The following is a 25,069-nucleotide window of genomic DNA, read 5'->3' as shown; positions in this document are numbered from 1 at the left end:
ATAGCATTCAGGATTGGAGACCTTTGGGGAGTTTGAAAATGGTTCAGCCCACGTATAATTGCAGTGTCTCATTATCTTCTGCAAAGAAATTTGACTACTGACTTAATTTAAGAGTATAAACTGACCCCACCCTGCTATCACCATATTTTGCATTACTTTCCTGATTTATCTCTCTCTCCTCGCATGCCTTTTAATACATCCGATACGAAATCCGTTATTCTTGTGAATTAACTTTTATTAAAATGCCCCCATGTAGGTTCCATCTGCCAATATAGCTTAACATCTGTGTGAGCTGATTGTCAAACAGCATTCCCCCTCGCCACAGTGCTCCCTCTGGCTGCCAAATTCCCTGTCAAATTGTCTCAGAGCAATTCAGTTAATAACCACTTTCACACAATTTCCCAATGTAAATCTGCAGCTAAAGAACAAAGAACACAATTTCAGCTTGGTGCCATATTTTTTTTTTTAAAACAATCCTAGAGGATATCAGATCAAATCAAATTTAAGCTGTGCATCATACCAGAGCTGCTCGTTGCAAAGTGCCTAAGATAACCGGAAGGAAACTGTCACAAGAAAGCCACTTAAATCTTTTGCATGTTGCTGTATAAAAACGCTGAAGCAGCAGAAGAGTAGATACTGCACAGGAATGACCTCACACAATAAAAGCAGACCTGCAGCCACAGTCTCTAAATAAAGGGATGATGAGATAGTTAGGGGGTTTGACTTCTATTCTGTGAGCTTAATCTTCAGTGTTGACTTCTTTTAATGTGTTTCTAAATATTGCCTAGTTTTAGAAAAATAGAGGTCTGTCTTCTGACCTTGCAGGTGTAATGCTGGTGACCAAAGGAAGTCATGTTTAAAGTTGTTTGGATAAGCAGTCATATTTGGTTAAAAATAGTTTTCTGTTAGGCTTTCTAGGGACTTTAGGTTAACAACTGACTGTGGCATTATGTTTATATATGTAAGGGAGTGATGGTGGAAAATGTACTCTGCACTGGTGCCACTGATTAAGGAAAAAAATCATGAATGTCACAGAGAATGCGACCAGGTCAGTGTAAGAAGAAAGAACTGTATATTAAAGATGGATGTAGACTCCAGGTCTGTGCTTTAAAACTGCATTATTTCTAATGTCCAGCAGGGTGAGACTCCTGCAGAAACAGAAGTCCAGTTGTGTAGATGTTTATCAGCAAATGATAGCTGATTTAATACCTCACTGATGAGTTTATGGTCCCAGTTTCACATTAAAGTCTCATTTTATATAGCAAGATGTTCATTTGTTAAATTATGGTCCTCTGGAGAATAAAATAGATAATAACACAGGCTGTGTACACGTGATTGACAAGTTGCTGCAGTATAAGTAAATACTGACAACTTGAAGCTTCAGAATGGGACTCCACAATGCAGGTGATGTCACATTGGCTACGTCCATCTTTTATATGTGGTCTAATTTATATGTATATTAAAAAAACCTCCAGTGATGGTGACATCTAACTTTGCTGATGCCAACTTGCCCATAACAATGGAAACTGTACTAGTTTAAATGAAAGAGGTGTGTGTGTGTGTGTGAAACAAATAAAAAGCGTGCAAACCTTCTGAATAGTACAAAAAGTGGAGTATTGAGGAAAGACTAGAAAGCTTTCCTTCCTATTTTGCCCACAGAATTAAACAGCAACTGAGGGAGCAGTAATAGGGGCATCGTGAAGAGCGAACCCAGTTAAGTACGTGGCTTCCACTTTAAATGTGTACATTGTCGCTCTCACTATTATAGTGACATTGATACTGACAGTTTGTAAATTTACACTTAATTTATTCATATTAAAGTATAGCAAGATCAAGCAAAATGGTTGAAAAAAAAACCCCTTAAGTTTGGGTTATTTTAAATCTGCAGGAAAGCAGCTTTTGGCTGCTCCCTTATTCACAACAGGTAGCTCTGCATATGTGATTTGGCAGATTTTTATGCCAGATGCCCCTCCTGATGCAACCCCAAAGGGAATTCTGTTGCCTCCTGGGAGCCGCTAATTTAAGCCAGCAGCACTGCAGTATTAATGGTAAAAAACAAACAAATAACATAATGCAAACATTCCTTTTTTGCAGATAAACAACATAAGATCATTTTGTTGGTTATATACACAGCCATAAAGGGAAATTTCTGAATGGATACAAAGTTACGCTCTACTGTTAATTAGTAAATTCATTCATTATGTAATTCTTAACTGTTAATGCTAACTGATTGCTTTCATTTTCACAGCCAAGAAATTAGCATGTGTGAACAAGCTTGCCAAATGTAGTGGCAGCACTCTGATGTTAATGGAGTCCACCTGATGCCTTTATGGGTAAATTTAATCACTAAATCAGTGTTCTGGTTTATGGAATACAAAGTACATTTTTCTATCCCAAACTTCACTTCAGTCTCACGAGTTACCTGTTAACTGAGTGAATACCTTTAACATACATTTCTATTTAAAATAAATGAAGAATCTGTGGTTCTTCCGCATTTTGGTTCCAGTTAATCAAGATCCATGTAATGTCAGAGAAGAGGAGAATCCTTCTTTTTAGTTCTTGTCAAAAGTAACAATGGTCTCCTCTCTTCACACATGCAAGATAAGCGCAACTTTAAAAGTCAACTAGAACTTGATATTCACATGGGGAAATAAACGGAGACACAAAGGATCTGTGTAATTCTCCTTGATTTCTCTCATTTGAAATTCCATTTACAGAGAAGGAAGTCGCTGAGGTTAGAGGAACTGACAGTCCCTGAGGCGGTGGCCAGTTAGCTTTGTTATTAAACCACTCTTTACTGGTCAGTCCAGAGGTCTCTAGGCAAAAAAACGTCTTGTTTGTAATGCAACCTTGTATAATGGCCTGCTTGACAGAATGTAATTAGAGCAAGCAGGGCTTTTCTTGGGTATGCCTGTTAGTTCCACAGGCAGATCCATAGCCACATCCCCCAAGTCCTGCTCATTAATGAATCTGCTCCTGCTGGGGCTATTGATGGCCACTGCCTTTCTGGAAGATCATTATTAGAGAATTCCATAGGACAACTGAAATACATTATGTATGAACTTACTTCTCAGCATCATCTGTTTTCTGCATCTGAAAACAATTGCATAAGGCACTGGATTATGTATAATGACTGAATGAAGTGCATAAAGTTAATTTACCCATTAGCATGACCGAGTAACTTTTCAGATCAGATTATGATTTAAGATATCTCTAATTAAAGTGACTTAATTTGTAATTAATGCATCATAGCATGCACACCAATGAGACATGGCAGAACAGAAGAGTTATGTTTTAATGTTGACTGACCTCATGATAATTATAAATGTGCTACCATAAAAACAAGAAGTTATTGATACGCCACTAACCTTAAGAGGAGACCTGCTTGATTATAAAGGGAGAGTAGAGTAGAGTTTTTTTTTTTATATATACCTTTGACAGCCTTTGATATCATTTTAGATCTACAGTTGTCATTTATTAATCACAAAAGGAAACCTTCCTCAGAGATTTTGGTCCATAGTTATGGCCATGGTTTGCCTACCGAGTTGCTACAGATTTGTTGGCTGTCTCTTCTGTTCCACCACATCCCAAAGGTGCTCTATTAGATTGAGATGTGATGAGTATGGAGGTCTTTTGAGTACAGTGAACTCATTGTCATATTCAATAAACCAGTTTGAGATGATCTGAGCTTTGTAAAAGGGCACGTTATACAGCTGGAAGCAGCCATCAGAAGACGGGTACATTGTGTGTATAAAAGGATGGACATTGTCAGCAACAATAATCAAGTAGGCTGTGGAGTTTAAACAATTCTCAGTTGGTACTAAGGGGCCCAAGAAAATACCTCCCACACCATTACAGCACAAGCCTGAACTGCTGATACAAGGTAGGATGGATCCATGCTTTCATATTGTCTATGCAAAATTCTGATCCTACCACTTGAATGTCGCAGGCAGAAATTGAAACTCATCAGGCCAGGCAATGTTTCTTCCAGTCTTGTGTTGCCCAATTTTGGTGAACCTGTGTGAATTGTAGCCTCAGTTTCCTGTTCTTAGCTGAGAGGAGTGGCACCCGCTGTGGTCTTCTACAGCTGTAGCTCATGTGCTTCAAGGTTCTATGTGTCGTGCATTCGGCGATGCTCCTCTGCATATCTTGGTTGGTTACTCTTGCCTTCCTACTGGCTTGAAGCAGTCTGGCCATTCTCCTCTCACCTCGAGCATCAAAAAGGCATTTTCTCCCAGATAACTGCTGCTCACTGGATATTTTCACATTTTCAGACCATTCCCTGTAAACCCTAGAGATGGTTCTTTGGGAAAATCCAATAACTATCCCATGTTCAAAGTAATTTAAACTGCCTCTTTTCGCCATTCTGATGCTCGATTTGAACTTCAGTAGGTGATCTTGACCATGTCTGCATACCTAAAAGTGGCCGGTGAGTGTATTTTTTATATTGGATTCTGTTTAGATTTTCCAATTCATTAAACAAATATAAACAATCAACATTAGTCTATTCATTTCCTCAGATTGTAAATAACATCACCTCAGAAGCTTGACTTAAGTTGTACTGAACCAGCAGTGTACGTATGACAATATTTCCCACGTAGGTCACAGGCGTAGTTTTTCCACAGAAGACTGTAGCATTGTGTTCGTCACATGTTCATTTGATGAGGAACTGATAGATTATAATTTCTGAAAGATGAAAGCGATATCCTTGTATCAGTGGCGACAGCTGAGTAACTTCCCATTCATGTATTGTTGTAATGTCCCTATCCCCAGGTCACACTGAAGGCTGGTAAATATTGGTGGGTCTGTTGTGCTGATTGTATTGTTTACACAGCAGCCAGATGCTAAAGATAGATAACTAAACAAAGAGACAGAGCAAGGAAGCACACAACCTAAATTCTATTGATTTAATGTTATGGGGGCTCAGTGTTACACAGATAAGGCCACACTGTTGGAGAACTGCGGTCATATAGATGTTATTTTGTAGCACTGCAGACACTGTTTTCACCTTGTATTAGAAGTTGCTTGCATATTGATATTTATTATGAACCATCTGTGGTAAGGAAGCAAGAAATCTTGTGTCGACTCTGAACTACTAACACAATTCGATTCATACATATTAGCTACAGTCATTAGGCCACATTAAGTGATTACATTATTTATGCGAAGAAAATAGGAGGGAAATAAGAAATTTATGTTATCAGCCCAAGGCACAGCAAGTCAGACTATTTGAACAAATGGTAAAATGCCAGTTGAATTGATTTATTTGTCCTAGCAAATAATAACACCAAATGAAAGGCCATTTCTTATTTGTTCCAATTCAACAGCTAAGTTTTTCTTGGATGAAAATATTACTTATGTATTTTTTATTTATTTATTTTATTGGTTTGCTTTTTCCTTTTAGTATTAATTTCAGAATACTAAAAGGGCCAGTGGCTTTACAAACGAGCAAGAAAAAACCCTTATTTTATTTTTTCTTTGTTGAATTATGGATTATTATATTGTTCTAGACATTTAGCACCCGGTGTGGTCTTTTGCCACTTTACTTCATCTGCTTCAAGGTTCAATTTGTTGTGCATTCAGAGATGCTCTTCTGCATCCCTTGGGGGTAACAGGTTGTTATTTGAATTACTATTGCCTTCCTACCAGCTTGAAGAAGTCTGGGAATTCTCCTTTGTCCTCTGGCATCAACAAAGCATTTTCACCCAGAGAACTGCTATTTACTGGATATTGTCTCTTTTTCGGACCATTCTCTGTACACACTAGAGTTGTTTGTGCGGGAAAATCCCAGTAGATCAGCAGTTTCTGAAATTTACAAGCCTGTCTGGCATCAACAACAATGCCATGTTCAGAGTCACTTAAATCACCTCTCTTCCCCATTCTGATGCTCAGTTTGAACTTCAGCAGGTTATCTTGACCATGTCTACATGCCTAAATGCATTGAATTGCTGCCATGTGATTAGATATTTGCGTTAATGAGCAGTGAAACTAATAAAGTCTCAGTGAGTGTATAAGTAAAACAAGGCTTACTATGATTTATTCATCTAGCTCCTTTCACATTGTGTATACAAAAATAATGTTATATTTGTATCATACCTATCCCTTCAAATTATGTTTAATTAAATTATAGAGGTTTGCTTTAAAGATTAAATGTAGTTGTCTCATTCAAAAAGCATTACAAACCTGTTGCTTTATTTAGTCAGCAAATCTGTTGACTATGTCCACAGGTGCTGCAGATGTACCTGCCCTTCTGTGGTATTGCGATCTCCAATGCCCAGCTCTTTGCTGCGTCAAGGAAGGAGTATGACAGGAGTCGGGTAAGGGCAACAAGGCCAACCAAGATTATAACCCCCGCCTACCCCTAGGATCAGCAGTACTTCCTCCCCCCTGATGCTGACATTGAGGCTGAGTATTGATCAGCAGCAGCCCACTTGCTGCCTCTGCAGTGGGAATCTCAGAGCAGCATGCAGCCCTGCCCTGGACATTTTCTGTGGACCTGTAGAGGGGGATGGGCCTTTATCCAGCAAGGGGCCTCGTTCATGATCTAAATGTCTTAGGGACCGTTAAGAGATGCACTAATTCATGTCACGCATTGATCTGTGATGGAAGAGAACATAATGAGTACACAGTCCATTGAGTAGAGAAGAAAAATGAGGAGAGCTTCCTTTACACCGCACGATTTTTATGTGCTTGTGTATTAAATTCGATTGGCACTGCCTAAGATAAAGGGCCTAATTTTCTTTTATTGGGCAAAGTAATCATTTTATATCGTGCTGTTGGTTTATGGTTTAGGGATAATGATAATAATCAGGTTCCAACAGCTGAGCGAGGCAAAACATCTTTATTTAAAGGGTCATCACTATTACCTGCTGACAGATTTCTTATTCAGTGCAGTGTGCGCCTTGTTGGGAATAATGTCAGTGGTATCTTTTTCTGTCACTGGTGTTTAGGCACTCCTGGAAGTAGTCAATGACCTGTTTGAAGAACAGACTGACCTGGAGAAGATTGTCAGGAAGATCATGCACCGTGCCCAGACATTGTTAAAGTGCGAGCGCTGCTCTGTTCAGTTGCTGGAGGACATTGAGTCACCGGTACTGTTTTTCCTTCTGCTGTCCTGCTGTTTATGTCAGTACATTTGCGCATGTGTGTGCTTGTTTTTTCTGCCCCCCCCCCCCCCCCCCCCCCCCCCTTTTTTTTTTCAGTAAATTCTTTGGATGTTCATGAGCTATAGTGATTTCTTCCCTTTTATATCTTTCAGGTTGTGAAGTTCACTAAGTCGTTTGAGCTGCTCTCCCCTAAGTGTAGTGCAGACACTGAAAGCAGGTATGTTTCATTCTTAAATCCACAGTGCACCTCAGTAACATTTGGCCCGAAGTGAGGATACAAAAAGACTCGTACAGAATGCACAGAGCCTTTTTGAATCTGTAGAATGTCCATCAAGGACAAAAAATATGTATAAAATTTGACTATTATGTAGTGCAGTGGGAGTAATATGCTGATTCTGAATAGAAGGCATACTGTGGGAGCCCTGCTTAATTGGGTTTTGCTGCTTCTCTCTACAGCTAGGCATGGCTGAGTGGAGAAAGAGAGGCTTAATATTGCGTAGGATGTTTATGGATGAAAAAAAAAATGCTGAAAAGGAAGACAAATTATCCCCCCAAGTCCTGCACTTGCCATAACTGATATGGTCACTTCAAGGCAGTAGTTACAGTAGCTATAACAGTAATTTAAAAATATCATAACACAAGAAATACCAATATTAAAAAATGAGTGGTGATGAAAGAATTGTTCAGCCGCCTGACTGGGCAATTTAGTCTTTCTGTCTGAACACTCCTTTCTGATATGTGTTGCTACTCTCATATTTTAAATATAAAGCCAGTTTTTATATAAAACTGCACTAATTCCTGAAGTATCTCTTCTTGAAGGTTTACATCTCAGTAACATGGGGGCTAGTGAAATATATGTGTGTAATAAAATAAATACATTTGGTGACAAAAGGTGAGCATACTGTAGGATTTCTAATGTGCCTAAAATCCCCAGCTACTCCCATAGGGACAATGTTCCTTTATTAGAGGGATGAGACAAGGAAGACATGGAGAGAATCAGGAGAGAAACACAGTAAAAAAGAAACAGGAGGTAAGGCAGACTGCCATCACACCCATGAGGTTTATTCCTGCTGCGCTGTGGTTGCACATCCACTCACAGCTGTATCGCTAGATCAAAGGGATCCAAAAGATCTGACATCCGTGTCTCTCTGTCTTCATTCTAACCTTAAAAGACAAAATGAGACACACTAAATATTTACCTTGGTGTACTGAAAGTAAAAAAATCCAGTGATGGCCCCCTGCAATAAAATGTAAATAGATAGTCTGAACAGTGATGCAGGTGTGTCTGCATGTGTGCAACAGAGTGTGGGGATACTATGTAATCAGGAAGATGATCATATGCTTAAGTTTTCATTACTTCACAGGATGCAGAAGTGAAAATCTCATGAAGCACATACAGTATATATATATATGTAACTGTGTGATTCACAGTTCACATTAATCATTTATTAATTTAATTCTACACTGATCCTTGATACAGAGTTCACTGACTGTCTGAAACAAATTGTTTTAGCTACGTTGCCCCGCTCTTTAAGCCAGCTTTCTTCTGAAGGTTTGAACAGCAGTTGTTTGGGCCGATGTGCACACAGCCAGTGCTTTGTGCCTGGGATGATCATTGTAAGGATATCTGCTCTCATTGAAATAATACAGAAAAAAAAAACTGCCTGAAACTAAGGATTTAGAGCAGTCTGAAGCTTGAACTTTTCAACATTTAGGTCACAAGGATTAATTTCACATATCCTGACCTCATCTCATTATCTCTCTCTCTCTCTCTCTCACACACACACACACACACACACACACACACACACACACACACACACACACACACACACACACACAGACAGACAGTCAGACACTGTCTGTGAGTAAATTAATTTCGACAAATCTGAGGGAACTACTTTGAGAACTTTCACTTCATAATGTGTCTTTTGTCATCTTTCCTTTTTTTTCTGATCTCAGTTTCAAAGACAGCATGGAGAAATCATCTTATTCAGACTGGCTCATCAACAACAGCATTGCAGAGCTGGTGGCTTCCACAGGACTGCCTGTAAACATTAGTGATGCCTATCAGGATCCTCGCTTTGATGCTGAGGTAACCACACAGTAACAAACTGTACCTCCTAAAATTTACATCACTAGGATTTTCTTTTCTATGAAAAAAGTGGAATGATTACTGGGCATGTTAATGAAATACACCTGTGATGATTTAAAAAGTTGAGACTCTGCCAGTAAAAAAAAAACAAAACAACAAAAGCCATACTTGATTTAGATCTGCCCCAGGGACCCTGCTCCTGGTACCAATGATGATTCTCGACAGTAAGGATTTGATTCAGAACTTGATCTTTGCCCTTCAAGCAAGTTTGTGAAACTGTAAATTTGTACGTGTAAAAGGTCAGAACAGGACTTTCAGAGAGCGGTTCAAACACAGCAGGAATGCCGGCAGCAGAGGTGAACAAAGAATTTGCCTTAAATGAGATGAGTTCAATTTAAATCAGGTAAGGTTTTTTTTTTTTTTTTTTTTGGCACAGGCTCTGAACTTTGAAAATAAAATGATGAAAGTGGAGTTAGGGGCTTGGGTTGTGGACATTTCCTGCACATCAAAGAGGCATCTTCAGTTCCACTAGCTACTATGGTGGGATGATCATATTTTGTACGTTGTCACACAAGTCAATAAGGTCATATTCAAGATGGAATTTCAAATAGTGTGAGAGATGGTGTGAAACAAAAATTGAGATCAGTGTCTTTGTCTGCTCCTGAGCTGTTTTTGTATGTATTATGTAAATGGCTATATGTGTCTTGAAGATCATTTCCTAATAATTTACACATTAAGTAATTGGACTCTGATCACTCTAAAAATTGATGTTTGACTCAAGTGTAGCCTGGATTCACCCACTTGTGATTAGCTCATTCAGATTAAAATGGTTGCCAGTCCTTAGAGCTAATGAAGCCTCTTAAAAATGTCTTTATAGCTGTTTGAGCAAGCAAATGTACATTTTCCAAAGTTGTCCTTTCTTGTCACACTGCAGGAAATTTCCTGCTTCAGACAGTTTCACACTAACTGAAATACTCTGTGGGGTTTAGGTGAGGGAGTGTGCAGCTGGCAGGTTAACGGATAAGCACATTACCAATATACTTCTTTGCATAGATGTGTTGTAAATCTCCCCTAGAAACAACAACTTTATTTTTGATGATGTGGCTCATCAATTGATGAGCAGAAGCTGTTTTTTATACCTGCTAATCAGTCATCTGCTAAAAGCGAGCGCAGTCTACCACTGATGACGTATTACCATGTATACGATCAAACAAAATAGCATGGACAGTGTGCAGATCAGTGATGTATCCAGCATTTCTCACAAAAATTCTCAGAGTCAAAATGAAAGCGACTCATAAATAGGTTGATTTAATCAATGATGCACATACAAAAATGTGCATAAACATGTTTATTCCCAATATTGTTGCAGTTATTTATTATGAGCAGATTAGATATACTAGCTATACTACACAACATGCTTATGGGGGCGACCCCCTAACTAAATTTAGAATAGCGTCGGTGTACTTTGTCACAATTCCATGAAATTTGGCAACAACTCAGAAGAGACCTTCCGTTAGCATCCATAGGTTGAATGAATACACTGGTGGCTATAGTTTTCTAGTAGGATTGTTCACTGTTTGGCATGGAAAAAACCAGCGCTGCAAATCTCCAGACTGAAAAAATGTGATAAAATCACAATTCTTTGTCCAATTTAAAAAAAATTCAAGAAGTCTTTTCATACCTGGAATGAGCCCTACCCAAAGAATTAATCAGACATGTACTTTCCTGAAAAATGAATTTTGGTATGGTATAGCTAGATATATGACCATCCTTCTCTAGACAGCTGACAAGAACCAGCTAAACAGCAATAGCTGGCTGTAAGCTAACATTATCCCGACTAATGGTAGGCTTGCGTGTCCTAAAAAACGCACTTTCCCTCTGATAAACAGTTTGATTACATTCTCACATCGTATGAGGGTGTATTCACTAAGCCGCAGAGTCCAACAATGTTAGATGCACTTCAAAGACAGTTTCAACAACACTGGCTAACAGCAGCGCTTACAACAATGGTAACAATTACCAACAGAAAAGTCCTGGAAATCCTCAACAACTCACCTCCCCATTGCTGTCATCGGACAGAAGTGCTCTCACTCATCGACCCGTATTGGACTCCCTTCCCAAAGTTTCACAACCTCCTCCAGAGTAAATATATGTGGATGCTCCACACCTGACATTATGAGGTAAAATGCGTTCTGACAGCCTGCACTCACTGGATAAACTCAATACAGAAGGGTTAGTCTTTTTCAGTTTCAGTTTACTTATTCTTTTTAGGCATGTAGCTGACTTGCCGGGCCTGGGGGGGTTATGCTGCGTTCGAAATACCCTTAATGTCCCATTTTTTGGCATCAGTTCAGGGTTTGGTTGGGCTTTTTCAACCAGAAAGTTTTTTTTGCAGCCTGTGGGTTTGTTGTTTGTGAATATTGCATGTATCCAGGCTTGATACTGCAGATGCATCAAAATGTCCAGCAAAAAAACTTGAAGTCCCTGGATTAAACACAGCCTTAGTACCAGGCACGTTTCACTTGGTCGCACCAAAATTGAAGCCGTTAGGTGACCTCGATGGATTTGGGAATTCAGATACTCCAATATTGTCGTTTAACTTTGACTTGTCCTAATACAATTTGTGCCCCCGTCAAATAGGCAAAATCAAATAGATATCACAAAAACACAAGAAACTTGACAATGATACGTTCCGAGATCCACTGTCAAATACATGGTAATACATCATCAACATTTTTGCATCAGATGGCTCAATTCAGACAAACAAAATTGCTTGTAAAAAATTTAAAATGATACAGAGATGGTTGAAATGAATGTAAATCATCAAAATGCTACATAATCTAAGTAACCCGAAAGCCAGTAAAAAAAAAAAAAAAAAAAGTTGCGTGCTCATCCTTTAAAGTCTGGCTAGTGTCCGATCCAGCCAGTTCTGAGATTTGCATTCTTACGTGCACCTGTGCCGAGTAATTTCTAGAAAAGTTCAGGTCTGCAGAATCCTGGTTGACATGGTCAATCTTAAGTAACAGTGGAACAAAAGAAAACTGAAACTGTATGCTCATTTACAACACTACCACTCTTGCTCAACCTTGCTACCACCAGGCTCTCAATAAATTTAACAGAGATGGCAACTTTCTGATTACCAATACACCCTGCCGTCTGTATTTCCTACATTTTCATGTAGCATTCTTTCCTCTTCAGTTAGCGGTGAGGCATGTATGTAGCTAATACTCATGTGGTGGATTTATTTCGAGCGCCCTGGATATCATTTTAAATCTTTCAATACTTGGGCCAATACTACACTTGATATTCCAAACAGGCACATTCTCTCAATGCCACACTTTGAATAAAAACCTATTTTTCTAAAATCAGTCTCAAATGCTTCAGTTTAATGCGGTAAATGCAGAATAGTTGGAATCTGTTTCACTTTAGTGCACATCCTCTGTCCATGTTGATGCCCCACAATGAAATATTAAAGAGACTGATTCGGATCCACAGTCAATTTAACAGGTTTTTCTTTTGACAGTTTTTGCATAATATTGATGACAAAAAGACAGGAAAAACCCCCCCCCAAAACCCCACTGATCACATAAGCCAACTGTACCTCCACCAAGGTGAAAGAATCAGCAAGAGTCATGTTTAATACTAACAGCTTAAAATCAGAGCTTAATGTCACATAGTATGAAAACACATTTCATGCAGAATAATTATAATGCTTTACCCTCTCCCTTTTTGTAGGCAGACCAGTTCTCTGACTTCCATATCCGCTCTGTGCTTTGTGTCCCTATATGGAACAGCAATCACCAAATTATTGGTAAGTTAAAAGATGGAACTTGTTTTTGTGCTGATCTATGCAATTATACTGGATTTTAAATAGAATTTAGTCATAAAAATTGTATATGTGGAGATGGACATTACAGTTATAGTACTCTCTATTTAAAAAAAAAAACTTCTGTTTAAAAGCTATGGCTATGTGGCTGCAGATACTAAAGGATACGTTGCAGTTAACGTGGTGATGTGGTTCTGTGTAAACCAGTCAAGTTTTCTATTGCATAGACACTTTCTTTATGGACCTTGCTTGGGAACATGAACAGTTGCCACAAAGAAGCACCCAATGTCCTAAAATATAATCGTAAAGGTCATTTGTATTAACTGTCTCTGGTTGGAACCAATGGAGATCGGTCAAACCGTAAAACACAATACAGCACATGCATGCACCTTTTTGCTGCATAAGGCAGAGAATACAAGAGAGAGGGTGCTGAAAATTTGTTCAGCTGAGACTGCACGATTAGTGCCATGCTGCACCATCACACCACACTTAGAGGTGGAGTTCCCTTCTTCTGGCAGTGTGCTTTGTGTTTGTGAATCAGCCCCAGGCTAACACCACACTGACACTCTGATAAATCATTGATCTCTCATCTGGCTTTGGTGCTGGATATTGCAAGGAGGAGCAATGATAGCTGCTCCATTCAGTCCACTGAGATCTGACGCAGGAAGCCATTAGTTTTATTTGAGTGCAAAGTGATCAGCATATCTGCTGCAGATGGTTGGTGAAGACCTGTGTGCATCTTTGCGTAGGTGTAAGTGCATTTGTCAGGGAGGGGAGAGGCAGAAGAACAGAAAGAGTGAGGAAGAAATGCAGTGTGTGGGTGGCACCTGAGGATCTGGAGTGAAAAACCATTATACAAACAAAGCAGCAGAAGATGAAATTCTCAAGTCAAGGATACATTTAGTTAGAAACATTGAAGCCCTTGTGTCATCTGCAAGGTTCCAGCCAACTCATGCAAAAATATAACCACAATAAGTACTTTTACAATAATTATGACATTTAATGTTAAATACAAAATGTAATTGAAATCAGTGCACAGTTAAGTATGAAGTATTTTTATTGATTGATTTTCCTGAATTTAATTAATACCTTTACAGAAGATGAAACAAAAACAATGGCCAGGCTACTGCCCAGGTAAACTGAGGGAATAGCAAATGTTGTTTTTGATTATACTCCAATCCCTTAGATTTTTATTTTTCATGTAGTGCACTGTGAACACTAGTTACTTATTTGCGTACATTTTGTTTTTACAGGGGAGCGTTGTCTCAAATTGAAGCTGGCGATTGCCATCATGTTTGTAACATCTGACTACTTGTCCCTAAAAAGCAAAAACTTCAACCCAGCAGTTCTTCTCAACTTTGGATCGATTTCTAAAGTCTTTTTTTCCAGGGTGCTTTTTTCAGCCTCGGATCATTTTTAGATCAAAACTGTATCACTGAAGTATTTCAATCTATTTTAAAGCCCATTGCAGCACTGAAACTGGACTTTTAAAAGTTGAAATTGCCTTTTAACCTTTACTGACTCAGGGTGTTCTGCCATTTTAGAGCTTTTTGACCTCAGTGCTGTGTTTGATACCATAAGTCACGGAATCCTGGTTTTACGGTTTAAATCATCTTTAACTGGCAGAAGCTTTGCAGTTAGGCTGGGTGACACATCATCCTCAAAAACTCTGCTTTCATGTGGGGTTCCTCAGGGGTCGATTCTTAGCCCAGTCCTTTTTTGAATTTATATTCATCTGTTAAGATCAATCATGAGAAAGCATGGAACCTCATTTCGTGTTTATGTAGATGATTCTCAAATTTACCTTCAAAGTTTTTATTGTTTGTTTGTAAGTCTTTGCATGGGTTTGCGCCTCCTTACCTCCCTGATTGTTGAACCCTTTCTGGCATTATTAAGTTAGGGGTAGGAGATTTGAGTGCAGCTCTTATGAGACTAAGAGTGGGCACAGACATTGTCCCTGCACCATCTAAAGTTTAGCAGTTCATTAATTTGGTGCCATTCAGCATCTGGTGAATATTCCCAACATGTTGTTGTCTTTCCACTCTTTTCTCTTCTTCTAACAGATTTTTTTTTCTTTTTCTTTACTTTGGGATGCTCTATAAGAGCTAAAATGAATGACCTTTTCTAGCATGTAGTCTAAATTATAAAGAAAAACTAGTGGAATTTTTTCTTGATTAGGAGAAACTGTTGTAGGAAGCTTTATGAAAAATGGCATTAAAACTGATGTTTTAAGCCAATCAAGTGGAACTTTAACTCAAAGAGTGCAATCTTAGAAGTATAGTTTAAAAGTGCTCTGGTTGCTGCTCCAAAAAAACTACATATTACCAGCTACTGCATGAGGATGACTTTGAGTGTAGGGTAGTTATTTGATATATTGCAGTTTTTTGTGGATTAATGTAGTGCTGAGCTGGTTGCAGCTCAGGTCTGGCCCAAAGCTTTGTGAAGCTCAAAGCAAAATTTGATACCCCCTCCACCAATTGACTACACTGTGCAGTCACACAAGACCATAGGCTGTCTATGTAAAAACTTGTATTAGTGCTGCAATTATTGTGAGTATGTGTTTCTTATTTTATTTTTTCTCTTAATGAAACACTTGTGACACTAGGAATATGGCCTAGTTAAAGATTATGCATTGGCCACAGGGATGTATGCAGCCTATTAGTTTCCCTATGCTTGGGGCCACCTATGCTGCAACTTACCACAAATTACAAGCTCATTACAGAGGAAGCAATAGTAGAGTCGAGAAAACATCTGCCATGCATTATAAATTTAATGGCACCTTAATGAAAATTGATCATAGTTGCATTGTAAATTCATTTCAAACTGTTCACTGAAATTAACACATAATTCCATTGACAGGTTTCTTTGACCTCCTAGAGATAAATAAAAATTGTAATAATGTGGAAATAAAAGTCACTCAATTAATTAGATGTTCACGGTTTATTACAGGATCCCTTTTTGTTTTGATAAGCTGATGAGAGAAGCCAGCTAAATGTGGAAGACTGCTGTGTTAAATCCCACTACAGCATCGTGGAGAGTAACTGGATTTTCTGTCAAAGATAACATTAACTGTTTGGCACCTTCAGCACTGCTAATATAACCACATGTCATCTTTTAAGTTATTTTCTTCTTCTGTTTTCACTGATTTCTAATAGTTTAACACAACAGATGGCTCTACTGCATTGCAGATTTTTTTTTTTTCATAAACCACATTTATATGCTCTATTGTTGTATCTCACCTTAATTTATTTAATAATTCATAATTTTGGTCCTGTTTGGAGCAAGGCTATACTAGTCCGCTAGTATCAACCTCAAAGCATTACTGTTCCACTATTGGTATGGTATGGGTAAACTTATTTTGTGTAACAGGTGTGGCCCAAGTGCTGAACAGGCTTGATGGGAAACCCTTCGATGATGCAGATCAGCGTCTCTTTGAGGTATTGCACTTGCTTCTGTATCTTTTTAGCATCAAATATTCTGGAAACATTTTGTAAACCATGGGAGTCTCTTTTTTTTTATCCTTTTCTTAGGCATTTGTGATCTTTTGTGGATTGGGCATCAACAACACCATCATGTACGACCAGGTGAAGAAGTCGTGGGCCAAGCAGTCAGTGGCTTTGGATGTAAGAACACAACATTGCAAATTGCTTGACTTGTGTTTATTTTGCACTTGTGAGTCCTATCGTGTTTATTTTTCTGTTCCATTCACTATAATGGCATCTTTACTTTACTTTCTAATCAACATATGTTCAGGGGCAACACATTTACCCAGCAGTCACAGCAAACAACAGCTGCTACATGGAAAATACAAAGCCTCTTCTTACTTATTCTCTCTCAGGGGTCTTTTGTACTTGGCTCCTCTTTTTTGTCTCATATTTCCAGAAGAATGTACGCATGAAAAAAAAGTGCTGATGTCTCTTCGTAGATAACCTTCTCACAAAGGTTTTATTGAAAATTAATGAGAGGCAGTGAAAAGCAATCCCTCATCTGCCCTGCAGTATGAAGCCATTCAGCATTATTCAGCCTTTACAGTATGTCCTTAGATTACAATAGGGAGCTTTCAGGTGCATTATGGTAGTTAGCACCACTGTTTCCAAATAGGACAAGTAGAGAACAGATAGAGACACAGAGTGAACTAATGTGTTGATGCACTGCATCTGGTAGCACTGAATAAACATGATCAAATAAGCAACTGCAGGCCTGTGCAAAATATTTCTCTCGGGGAATGAGCGGAACATGGCGATGGAATCAGCGCTGACATTGCAGCTCTTGTAGACTGTTCCAGATGTGAGCGTTAACGTCATTATCTGGATGATCCACTAAAACGTACAAACGTGCAGTATTTTCAGCTGCAGCAGTGCTGTACTTCTTGCAGAGCCTTACAGGTAATGACTTGAAAAACACACTGAGTGACACTGTGTCATCATTTTGCAGGTTTTGTCGTACCATGCCACTTGCTCCAAGACTGAAGTTGACAAATTCAAGGTAACAGATTTTCACTGTTGGCATCATTACATTTGTGACAGTAAAACCTTTTTTTTTTTTTTTTCCTTCAGGAATTACAGTTGTGGCAAATTAAAGTTTTTACATTTTAATGTTATGTTAAATGCAGAAAAAAGAGGGACTGGTGCAAATTGGCCACTGTGCTTATCAGGGTTTAGATAAGTGTTTACATGCTGTACCGTATCCTACCCATTGCTTGTTTACAACTACAAGCAATGGGTAGGATATGGTACATGCTGTATCATATCCTACCCATTGCTTGTAGTTGTAAACAAACTGAATATTTAGTTAGCCTTTTTGGCTAAATAAACCTGGTCAGAATAACTCTCACACAGTGGAAGAAATCACCTCCTTATAGGGCATTCCTATAAAGTGACATCCATAGACACTATATAAAAGATGTAAGTGACCATCCAATAGCTGCTTGAGTTGTGTTTTGATAAGATGGAAGTTGCCATCTTAATTATTGGGAACTAGAGGTCATCATAGCTTTTAGAGACATTCACAGCATTTGAAACCGCTTTGTTGAAGGTGACCAGTGATCACTTACTCAGCCCTGATTCTTTTAGACCTCAATGCTGCTTCTGATACAACATTCATTTGGCTCACCTTGAACACTGGGTTGGAATTAAGGATACAGCTCTTCACTGGTTCAGTTCTTATCTTAAGGGTAGGACTGTCTCTGTGTCTCTTGGTCAGTTTTCCTCATCCTCTGTCCCTATTTTTTGTGGAGTCCCTCAGGGCTCCATCCTGGGACCAATACTCTTCTTTTTGTATCTGCTTCCACTTTATTTTATTATGAGATATAACATTTCCTTTAATTTCAATGCTGATGATTTATAGCTATATCTTCCACTAAAATAGTGGGATTCCCAACAGCTTCTACTGGTCTTTCTTGAAGACATTCAAAGCTGACTAATAACTGCCTCTAGCTAAACAGTGACAAAACTGAGGTTATCATCTTTGGTCCCTCCAAATCTACAAGACCTTTTGCTGCCAATTTAGGTAATCTTACCCCATGTATGAAATCTCATGGAAAAGATCTGGATGTTATTTTTGACTCAGCGCTTTTCTTTGCCAAATAGCTACTACAAATTAAGACCAATCAGCAAACTCAAATCTTCTGTCTTTTCCTGATCTTGAAAAAGTCATCCATACCTTTGTTGTTTCATGTCTAACGAGCCTGTCCTCCTTAAAAAAAAATGATCATTTGGTCATTTGTGCAGGCACGTTTTACACCAATACCTAAGTTTTAAAACAAAATTAAGCTACCTAGCAGTCATACACGAAAGGGCGGGTTAATTTTTTTCAGGCAAATTCTGAAGAAATGCATAAATGTGGATTTTCTCAGATTTCTGAAAAGTCTGAGATTAAATGGCATTAGATGCAACAGGAAAAGCTTAAACATTAAATAAATAGTCTGGTTCTTATATCATGCTTTTCTACTATACCTTAGCACTCAAAGCGCTTTATGCCTCATTCACACCCTTCCACTTGCCCAAGGAAACTTTGGCATGGAGACAGGAGCAGCCAGGGATTGAACCACCAACCTTCCAAATAGTAGGTACCTCCTGAACGACAGTATAGCCACATTACGCACTGCTGTGACACGTGAAGCCACATGTAGGGGCGCTCATCTTGGAAATGCTCATATGGGTTGTTTGGGAACAAATGACTGATACTGTCGTTCGGATTGGAGGATATGCTGTGTCTGGATTATTGTACCTATACCTAGGTCTGCAGATGGTGCAGAATTCAGCAGCAAGACGGCTGACTGGTGCTAAAAAAATATGAGCACATCATTCCCGTCCTGCTGTCATTCCACTGGCTTCCTATTCATTTTAGAATTCATTTTAAGATTTTACTGATTAAGGCTCTTAATGAGCACACCCCAGTTTATATCACCAATCTCATTCATTTACATTCAGCTCCCAGGACTCTCAGATCTAATGGCAAAGATCTCTTACATGCTCGAAGGTCACGCCTCAAACAAAAGGGTGACAGAGCATTTGGAGTCACTGACATCCATCTCTGCTTTTAAACCTAGGCTCAGAAACCACCTTTACTATCTGGCCTTTCCAGCCCACTGATCTCCCATATGCTGTTACATCTGTAACTCTGTCCCCTGCTGTCCTGTGGTTGTTGTGGCCGTTATGTGCCTGCTTATTGTTTATAGATAGTTTTGAGATTTAGTTTCCTTTTTTAAAAAATGTAATTATGTCCACATGCGTGTATATAGGTATATAAACTTTGTACGACACTTTGGTCAGTGAAAGCTGTGTTTAAATGTTTTTATAAAAAAATTTGGACAAACAGGTAGAATATTAAATATCACCAAACGCTAACAAGTTTGGTTTGCAAACTGCACCATAGACTATTAGGGTTCACTGCACAGAGACAAAGGCCTGGTGATTACTTCTACGTGACAAGTAAATTGCTAAACTTTGAGTCACCAAAAGACCAGTTGTTGGACCAGACTCCACTACAATTAACTGCAAAGCAACCCATATTACTTATCAGATAAGTGCATTTAAAATGCTTCAAATATGTGAAATTACTTGAACAAGGGTGGAGTGTTAAATTATCAGACAAAACTGATAAGCCTGGTTAGCATGCTTATTAGTGCATCCATAGACTGTACATATAAGCTGTATGGGTTTATCACACAGATACCAATACCTGCTAATTGATGGTAAGTAACAAATAAAATGCCACAATTTCACCCCAAACCAGATCATGCATTAGAAGTCCTCCAATAAGCACAATAATCACAAAAGGCGGGAAACAAATGAAACAAAGACAGGAAATAAAACAAGAGAAAAAGTCTTGAGAGAGGCTTCTTGATTTTGCACTTGATGTCTGTGGTGGTGCAGATAATTACCATAATCTAATGTTTTGTTCTACTAAATGTTGTCCTTAATGTCCAAGCCTTAGAGATGATGATTAATTAAGACATATGAAATAAAATAACAACGTTAAAGGTGCATTACAAAAGCTTGATGCGAGGTAAATTTTTACTGATGCAAAAAGCTTTTTCACAGGAAGTCAAGATAATCACAATGTATTTGCTTTCCTCATAGGCCTTTTAATGAAGATATATATTTTTCTAATTAAATAACAATTTCTTATTAACTTTAATGAGAAGGGAAAAAAAAATCTATGGCAACAGAGAGGAATTATTGGCAGCCTGTCTTCTAGACTTCAGCCTCTCGTAAGAACTGCAGCAGCGCACAAGCATAAATAGGAGCCAAGAATTCCCCAGTGAATATAAACTAATTGTGGTATTTCAAATGGATTACTTCAATCAATAAGCATTCATTCACAATGCATTATTGATAAAGATGAAAATATGGAAAATGACTACATTTTTAATTGGCAGGACATTTCTGAAAAATAGATATGACCTATTTTCCTGCACTTTCATGTTTAGGATTTTCCCCTGTGGCCATTATTGCATAGTAGGATCCCTGCTCTCTAGTGTGGCTGTGTGATCTTTCAGCCCCCTCATGCAGCACTGCTCTCTGCTTCTGCCTTTCCCTCCACTTTCTTTCGTAACTGCTCTACATAAGGAGCCTTGTTGAATACGCTTGCCTGGGATTCCACTGGTGTGCAAAAAAGCAGTGGCAAACAAACCTGGCTGACATTTCATAACCCGGGGCTGTGAATTAAGAAAAGAAGAATACCTGCTGACCAGAAAGGCAAATGTTTGTGCAGGAAACATTGGACTGGTGATTGTTAGTGAGGGAGAGAGAGGAAAGAAAAACGCAGCTTTACAAAAACAGTAACTCTGCTAAGATAGATTTGGCTACAAAGCTCAAAATGCTTCAATTATAAATGCCGGCTTTAGTCAGTAAAGGCATATCCTGTTCAGATAGACATTGTGCTCATTAGAACCTATTAAAGATAGAAGACATGCTTTAGTATGAATGTGGTTAATTGGAATCTTGTGTTTTTGATTGAATAACAATGGAAAAAGCTGCTGCTGATTATTGTTGCTACATTTGTCAGGGAGCTCTGAAAGTAAACAACAGTGAAATCCTCCAGTAGAGCCCCCTCATTAATCTTAAACCTCTCCAAATGAGGCCTCGGGGTCTTAATTAGCATGTCTTCATATTTCCGTATAACATCTCAAAATGGCACAACATCCTCTGACCTCTTTATCTTCATGTCTGCTCTTTGAACTCATATTCTCATTCTTCCTGTATGTTTTCTCCCACCATGGCGAAACAGGCTGCTAACATCCCCCTGGTCTGCGAGCTGGGCATCGATAAGCTCTCGTTTGATGATTTCTCTCTGGACGTTGATGCCATGATAACAGCAGCTTTGAGAATGTTTATGGAATTGGGAATGGTGCAGAAATTTAAGATCGACTATGAGGTGAGGCCACTGAATTTCCCTCTTATTTCCTGTGCTTTAATACTTGATTGAGTTTGCCCCGAACACTGTTTTGTACCCACACGACGACTGCTGACCCATGTGCTCATCTCTCCGCCTGTCTTCCCCTCCAGACACTGTGCAGATGGCTGCTGACTGTAAGAAAAAACTACAGAATGGTTCTCTATCACAACTGGAGACATGCATTCAACGTCTGCCAGTGCATGTTTGCCATGCTGACGGTAAACATCACGCTAACTTTTGGTCAGCTTCTGTTCTGGTCAGCAACAGTTGCATCAAGGCATTGACAATTTTCAACAAAATCTTCATACAGTTAGTGGTAAGAAAAGAAATACCAGTTTAATTCATATCAAATTTGCACAAAAGATGGCCAGTGACCCCTAGATCACCTGATTAAATTTTCCCATAATTGGGTCAAAGTCAGAGATCAGAGGTCAAGTTTTTCTGAAAATCTTGTGAACATGATAACTCGAGAACGATCTTTAGTTTTAGTTTAGTTTATTTCTTTCAGGGACCATGTACAAAAAAAACAAAAAAACAATCACATAAAAGGAAATGATGCTTTGTACCAGATTTAGCTATTAGCTAATTTCCAGCAAGAAGGAAGGGGTTGCTGTGCCCAGCACCACTTATTTTTGTCTGTTTGTTAACAATATTACAGCAAAGCTACCAGTGCATTTCATATAGAATTGGCACGAAAGATGGCCAGTGACCCCTAGATTACCTGATTACATTTTTGCCATAATTGGGTCAAGGTGAACAGGAAAAAAAAAATCCAGAAAAATTGAAAAAAAAAATCTTTAGCCCTCTGGAGTCGATGGACATGCCAGCGTGTCCAAATGACATTGTTGATTTAAGGTGACGGAGCAGCAGGATGCAGCCTTGGTGAGTCCCTGTTTCAACAGAGAAGTGTGGACTTCAAACTACATACCAGTTTTTAAATTGTGTGGATAGACCAAGTAGAACCAGAGTTATGATCAATAATTTATGCCATACTTTTTTCTGTACATCATCCTCATGTGTGATGCTTGTTTGATGCAGGAAGAAAGGGTAAAAAAAAAAGTAAAAAGAAAAAAATGACATCCAATCAAAAAAATTATATGGCAGCATGCGGCATTTGGTTGCTGAGCAACAGGTAAAAATTGTGAGAGTGACTGGGGTGAAAGAGAGACAGCTATATTGATAGTGTGTTTTGAAATTAGAGAGATTTGAGACATTTTAGCATTTTTGGCATGTATGGTTAGTATGTAGTGTAGTGTGTTTAGTGTGTTGTCTAGTCACGGACAAGGCAGATGCTATCAAAGGCAGATTCTAATGTAAACGCTGTCTCCAGGTGTACAGCTGGAGAAGTGGCACACCTGGAAGTGTCAGGCCTGTGATGGGACCCTCAGTCTTGTCGTGGACAGGAACTGTTTTTTCAAGTGGCACAAATAATTTGTGTGGCATCTTATTGTGCCACCCGATTGTTCTGCAAATAGTTGTACAAAAAACACCCGAGGCATTGCCTGCATTTTAATGTAAATACTTGTATATAACTTTGTTATTTGCTAAATTTATATGTAAGTTTTTGAAAATTACAACTTATATTTGTATTTATAAAAATAGTTTATTAATCATGTTGGTGGTTTTCATGATAAAAAAAAAAAAAATCAAACTTTTTTCTACTCTGATTTTAGTTTTTTTGTGCGATTTTAGGTCCAATGTGTCAATACAGTATGTCAAAAAGAAAAATACACTCACACAGGTGAGGTTGTCCTGAAAAGAAATATACCACACAAGAAAAACAGTTATTAAGCTGAAATATAATCAGGTAAAATCAAAAGTATTCAAAAAGTATTCCACATAGGGCAAAAAAAAAAAAAAAAATCTTGTCGCCCTCAGAACCTGTCGGATTCAGATATTTGGTACACAGCTGGAAAGAGCCAAGAACTAGTGCCAAATCAAACGTCATCTGGATCTGATCCAGATTCTGGATTCGCAGCCTACTTGAATTTAACATGGAAAACACCATTTAACGCATATTTTTGGCCATATCTCAGCTGAAAAAAATGTCAGCTGATTGTCATTTGCCATGAACTTCACTCGCCAAAACTGCTGTACAGATGTCTCGGAGAGTCCATGTGTAGAATTAACCATTCAACAAGTCACATTTGCCACATAATATTTTTTCAAAAGCTCCTGAGTTGGGTCCTGAGTTAAACCTTTCTCAACTTTAAAGCGAACCATAAAAGTGACCAATGGGAGTGCAGGATATCAGTGATTGACATATGACAGGGTTACTTAAGCGACTGGAGCCTGGAGGGTCTGCTAGTGACCAACTATCAGATTCGATCTGAACTTTATTAAGTACTTTGTGTAACTACAGTGTAGAGATTACTTTACTTCCATTGCTCTGCATTTATGAAGGTATCACACTCTTTCACATTTCAGATAAGATTTTCTGTAAAACAAAACACTATACGAGTTATACCAATGGTCCCAACCGTTTGAAAGATTATTAAAATCTTGTTATTATTTTAGGTAATATTACATTTCAGCTTGATCTATATTTAACTCACAGAGATTTAAATTATGACTCACTGTATTATTAACTGTACAAATAGCCAGTTCTGTGGGGGTTTTTTGTTGTTTTTTTTTAATTGAGACCCCAAGAGAATTACTTCTGCTTTTGCAGCAGTCCTTTTAATTTATCAGGTCCTTGGGGTAATGCATGCTCTCACGCACTTACACATGCATACAGACATGCAGACATGCACACAAAGTCATATAAAAAGGCCACGGCGTTCACTTAATCAAGCACAGCATTAATGCGTGGCGTCCCATGTGAATTGATTATTGGCAGAGGGGAAAGAAATAGTAGAGTGTAAGCTCCTCTGGACCCCTTAGCTCTTCTCCCATGTGTTTTAATGAGTAGGCTGAAGGCCTTGCTATCTTTGCCACTATCCCCACTATGACCTATAGTGACTCACTCAGCACATGGCCTCCAGAATCCATTCATCCAAGCTATAAATCTCACTGTTTGGCTGTGTTACTGCAGTCCCCTCTTTTTTTTTTTTGGATGATGCTGCGGTTTTAGTGTTTTTTCTATTTTTATTCAATGTACTGCTTACAGCTTCATAAAATTATAGCATAATAGATACAGCT

General features: G+C 38.6%; 1 protein-coding gene across 1 annotated transcript in view; it reads left to right on the top strand.

Moving 5' to 3' along the window:
* Positions 1 to 25,069, top strand: part of pde11a (phosphodiesterase 11a) — a 44,312-nt gene that overhangs the window by 5,638 nt on the left and 13,605 nt on the right. The window contains exons 3-12 of the mRNA XM_030758710.1: positions 6,228 to 6,317; positions 6,951 to 7,091; positions 7,259 to 7,323; positions 9,069 to 9,201; positions 12,937 to 13,012; positions 16,397 to 16,464; positions 16,558 to 16,650; positions 17,462 to 17,512; positions 21,761 to 21,907; positions 22,039 to 22,146. Of these exons, the coding sequence (XP_030614570.1) occupies positions 6,228 to 6,317; positions 6,951 to 7,091; positions 7,259 to 7,323; positions 9,069 to 9,201; positions 12,937 to 13,012; positions 16,397 to 16,464; positions 16,558 to 16,650; positions 17,462 to 17,512; positions 21,761 to 21,907; positions 22,039 to 22,146 (972 nt within the window). The remainder of the gene's footprint in view (positions 1 to 6,227; positions 6,318 to 6,950; positions 7,092 to 7,258; positions 7,324 to 9,068; positions 9,202 to 12,936; positions 13,013 to 16,396; positions 16,465 to 16,557; positions 16,651 to 17,461; positions 17,513 to 21,760; positions 21,908 to 22,038; positions 22,147 to 25,069) is intronic.

This window comes from Archocentrus centrarchus, chromosome 21 (genome assembly GCF_007364275.1).
Source record: "Archocentrus centrarchus isolate MPI-CPG fArcCen1 chromosome 21, fArcCen1, whole genome shotgun sequence".
Lineage (NCBI taxonomy): Eukaryota > Metazoa > Chordata > Actinopteri > Cichliformes > Cichlidae > Archocentrus > Archocentrus centrarchus.
The sequence above is the reverse complement of the archived record's forward strand: the minus strand, read 5'-3'. Positions and strand labels throughout refer to the sequence as shown.